The 4,720-nt window shown below is 57.0% G+C and overlaps 1 protein-coding gene across 1 annotated transcript in view; it reads right to left on the bottom strand.

The window, feature by feature from the left end:
• Positions 1-4,720, bottom strand: part of VAV2 (vav guanine nucleotide exchange factor 2) — a gene marked incomplete at its 5' end in the record, with an annotated part of 182,669 nt that overhangs the window by 43,582 nt on the left and 134,367 nt on the right. Inside the window, one exon of the mRNA XM_024762236.1 lies at positions 634-736. Coding sequence (XP_024618004.1) covers positions 634-736 — 103 coding nt within the window. The remainder of the gene's footprint in view (positions 1-633; positions 737-4,720) is intronic.

Raw genomic sequence — 4,720 nt, 5'->3', positions numbered from 1 at the left:
GCGGGTGGCCCCCCCCTCCCCCCCCCAGCAGAGGGAAAAGACTGAAACCTGCTTTCAGAGAAATTTCCCCCATTTCTTTGGTGAGGGCAAATGGCATCAAAGGCCTCCATAGTGGGCAACTGGCATCGCGACCGCCCCCGGGAGCCTGGGGGTGCGAAAGGGCTGTGGCCCACGCCACCAGATCCCCGTCTCCCGTCCTGGCCTGGCAGCAACCCTCCCGCCCCAGGACAGCAGCTGTGGGCAGCACACGGGGCTGCAGCACACGAACATCCCAGACGTGATTAGCCGACGCCCGTCGGAAATAAACACCCTCGCGCAGGAAAGACGCACGGCTGGCTAAGGGCAGAGGGAGGCAGGCTGCCTGAGACCAGCACCGCGTCACTATCTAAGGCTCCCTGGGCAGGAAGGACTCGGGGTCCTGCACGCCCTCCGGAGGAGACTTCCAGAGCAGCACGTCCGGGGAGGCGGGGTGGCAGCGGGTCTCCCTAGAACATTTCATAGGAAAGAAGGGACCTGGCCGACCGGCGCAGGAAGGACTGGGTGCAGCTCCCCACCCCCCCACGCCCGTGGCTCAGACGGTGGGGTCTGCGCAGAGGCTTTAAAGGAGGGGCGGGGCGGGCAGCGGGGGCTCACCATGGGCTGCTGCACTTCCACCTTGATGATGTCCTCATAAATGTCGTCCCCTTCATCTTCGCACGGGACACAGTCGTAGATGTCCTCCCCCACGTCATGCTCACTGCACAGGAGGGAAGTGGGGGAGAGGGGTGGGGGGCTGAAGCCACGTCCACGACGGGGCCCCCCGGAGGGGAGAGGCAGTTGGGGCCACCATGAGGCCCTCCCTCTCGGCCTCAGTGTCCTGGTCCAAGGACAGGGCACCTGCTTCCCGTGGTTTCTGGTAGTTTAACCCAGGCAGCCTGGGATTGCCTTGTGCTCTGCCTGCCGCCCTTCTGGAAGGTCCCACCATGACAAAGCGCACCCACCCCAGCCCTTTAGTAAAAGCAGGGACACACGCTGGGGCCCAGGGGCGAGATGCTGCCTTAACGGGAATCTTTGCATAGCTGACGGACAGGCATGCCCAGCTCTGGGGACCGAATGCCCTCTCCCTGGGCCCACGCCTGGGACCTGGAGCCCCGAGAGCTCTCAGCTCAGCCCAAGGTCTCCCCAGTCCCAGCAGTCGAAGTGTGAAGGTCAAAGTGCAGAGCTCACAGGCACGTGGACGTTTTCCCCACCAGTCAGCAAGGAAGCAGAGCAGAGGGACGAGGAGTTTGTGATGCGCCTTCCCAAAGGAGCAAGGGAGTTACCACTTAACTTACGATTCAATAAACCTTTGTTTTCCGCTCATGATCTTGCCAACAAGTTATCCCCTCTGATCTGCAAGCCTCCAGTCAAGGGACACCTCCTCCAAGAGGCCTTCTGGGATCCCCCACCCAGTCTGCCATCTGGGACTCTCCATCTGGAGCTCTTGTACCAAGGGCATCCCTCTCGCTGCATCTCCAATTATTTTATAAGTGCCTGTGGATAAGCCTGTCTCTTCCCCAGACGAAACCCAACTTCTTCCTCCCTTCTGATCCCCACTCCTGATACAAAGTAGGTGCTCAGCAAATATTTCACTGAATGAGGCAACAGCAAGTGAACCAACCCGACTTGTCCCTCACTTCCCACAGGCTCCCGGCCCCCAGGGGTCACTCTGGCCGGGGGATCGGGGACAGGACTCACCCTGGGCTCAGGGCAGCCAGCTCTTCAGCCTGCCGTGGGGTCCATCCTCGGGGCAGGCTGTGCTCAGAGGCCAGCTCCCCCGGGAGGCCCACGCCAGCCCCGAGTGCCTCTCTGTGTGAGGACACATCTCATGGCCTCGCTTAAAGGAGGCCTGGCAAAGTTCTCTTCTGAAAGCAGAGGTGGACCACTTCCCCTCCCCACCGCACAGAGTCCGGGGGGCGGGGGGAGGGAGGCGAGAGCAGAAACGATTACCCAGCGGCTCTTGCGAGTAGGTTTCTGGCCCGTCCCAAACCTAGCTTTTGAACATTAGCTGTCATTCTAGAGGCTGGGGCGGGGCAGATAGATCGCCACAAACCTACTGGAGAAAATGTGTCGTATTCGAGGAAGGTGGCGGCAGCCAGTCTCCCCAGAGCCCTGGACACCTCCCCCGTGGGGCTGAGCTGCAATGGGACAGTGGGCAGATGCGTCAGACTTCCCTCTGTGGGGGGCGATTCCAGGCACGGGGGTGAGCCAGTGTCTACCTTGATGAGACCCCCGCAGGTAGCTGATAAGCAAGGGCGGGAGAGGAAGCTGCTGCTTCGGGGTTACGTCACTTGCTGTCTTACCACCACCACTCCAGGAAGCAAAAGTTGGCCTGAGGACAAAGCCACATCACAAGGGGCTCAGCCAGCTAACGGACCCCCCTGTAACTGTGACACCACCCACCGATCGCCGGGCCCGTCCACAGGGATGCCAACGCACGTGTGGGCACTTGGAAAACATGTATGCTTTTCAACTTAACACACCCTTGGAGATGGAGAGCACTGAGGCCCTTTCACAGATTAGAAAACCACACACTGAGGCTCCACAGCGGCTACAGGGAGCTGCGGGGTGATCCCAGCCCCAGCTCGTCCTTTCTCCCCTCTCCCGCCCGCCCTCCACCGCGAGACCAGTGTCTGGACGTCGGCAGTGCCAAGAACTGGGGTGGGACCCAGATGGTGGCAGGGCTCCCAGCTCCTGACAGAACCAATGAGAAGGCGGAGAGGGGGTTCTGTCCCCCAAGGTGGGCCTTGGGAACGGTCACTCGTGTTGACAGCCTCTCCAGAGGCTGCCCCCAAAGGAAACAGTTCCCGCAGCCCTGCCCACCAGATTACTGGAGGTCCAGGCAGGTACCTGCAGGGGTTCCTTCCGAAGGATGCCAGACACCCTGGATTTCTGTCGTGCAGCCAAGCGAGGCTGGTGACAAAGGCACTGTCGCGAATTCTGACAGCGTGGAACAGAGGGGAGACATGGAGGCCCCCGGGCTGCTCAGTGAGACACCTCAAAGGCAGATCAGCCCGCTCGTACCGTCTGAAGACAGTCATCAGCTTTGCTCTGATGGGCCGGTGGAAGGAAGTGGGCTGGATGGGGGGACCTTGACAGTCAATATTCTACGAACCGATGAAATGAATAAAATGAACGTCAGCCTGGAAAGGGTCCTCGAGACCATCAGGTGAAGGGACAGCAATCTGCCAGCCCAGGAGCCCCCTTTCTCATCCCACATTTGGGGGAAAATCCTGACCCCAGGACTCTATCCCATCCAGCTCAGAATGTTTTTCAGCAGAGACCCCCATGCAGCCTCCACAATCAGTCAAGCGGAATCAGGGCTCGAGATGCAACTGAGCCCAAAGCTCTCTGTCGTGCGGATGGGGAAGCCGGGGTGCACGGGTGGGGAACTGGCCACGTGGTCTTTCGGAAGCCGCCTTCCTGCTCTGCTATCTCCTGGTCGGTGGACCGGTCAGAATGCTTTCATTGGCTGAGGACCTGATGGCGTGGGCACTGAGGGCTCTTCAGAGAAATAGAACCGGCGATCTGTCGATCTTAGGGTGATGCAGGCACCCGCCCCATTAGGACCCCAAGCAAGAGCTGTGCTTGATGGAGAGGACACTGAAGGTTGGAGAGGTCAGAAGCTTCCCAGACAGTGGGACTTGAAAGACACTTGGACACCAGTGTCGACCGTGGGGTCCTATGGAAGGAGCCGAGGGGCAGAGTCCCTTCTCTGCCACCCTCTTCGCTGGCACCATCCACAGATCTAGGCATGCACCGATGTCTACATGCACCTATTGTGTCTACAGAGCACCTACTGCATTTCGAGCATGGGGCGGAATGCCGTAACATAGGCTTGTCATTTGGGGGATAGGATTTATGTAGATCGAGATGTACCCTTAGCTCTACCATTTTGACAAGGGGACGCCCCTGTGTAATTCACATCCTGTGACATCACAGAGCATCCTCATCTCCCCTGAAAGTCCCTCTCCTCCCTGATCGACCCCTCCCCCTCCCCAGTAACCCGCCTCTGACTGTTCCTCACCAGAGATTCCCTTCGTCTGTTCTAGAACGTTGCATCAACTGCACCGTCTGTTACATTCACGTCTGTGTCTGGCTTCCCCTCCTCAACATCCAGGCTGTTGCCTCCATCAGCAATGCATTCCTTTTTATTGCCGAGTCCTAATCCCACAATTTGACATCCATTCTCCTTTTGATGAACATTTGGGTTGCTTCCAAGTTCTGGTTATTGTAAATAAAAGCTGCTGTGAGCATTTGCCTTTTTTTTTTTTTTTTTTTTTTGTGGGCATGTGCTCTCATTTCCTTTGGAAATGAAATTCCATGAGGAGTGGAATTGTTGGATCAAAGGGGAGGTGTGTGTGTTTATCTTCACCAATAACTGCCAAGCGTTTTTCCAAAGTGGCTGCAGCGTTTACTCCACCACCAGCAGTGTACACGAGTTACAGTTGTTGCGGTTCTTTCCAGCTCTGGCGGGTTCCAGCCTTTTTAATTTTAGCCGCTAGAGCGGGTATGTAGTGAGATAGAATTGCGGTTTTATTTTGCATTCCTGCAAAGATTAATGATGTTCACGTTTTTTCTGTGTACTTATGGATGTTTGTGTATCTTCCTATGAGAAAGGCTTGCTCAAGACTTTTGTCCATTTCTAAAAATTGGTTGCCTTATTCTTATTGAATTCTAGGAGTTCTTTTTTTTTTTTTTT

The sequence above is a fragment of the Neophocaena asiaeorientalis genome, unplaced genomic scaffold, assembly GCF_003031525.2.
Source record: "Neophocaena asiaeorientalis asiaeorientalis breed wild unplaced genomic scaffold, Neophocaena_asiaeorientalis_V1.1 scaffold78, whole genome shotgun sequence".
In the NCBI taxonomy this organism is placed as follows: Eukaryota; Metazoa; Chordata; class Mammalia; order Artiodactyla; family Phocoenidae; genus Neophocaena; species Neophocaena asiaeorientalis.
This window is presented reverse-complemented; position numbering and strand designations above follow the sequence as displayed.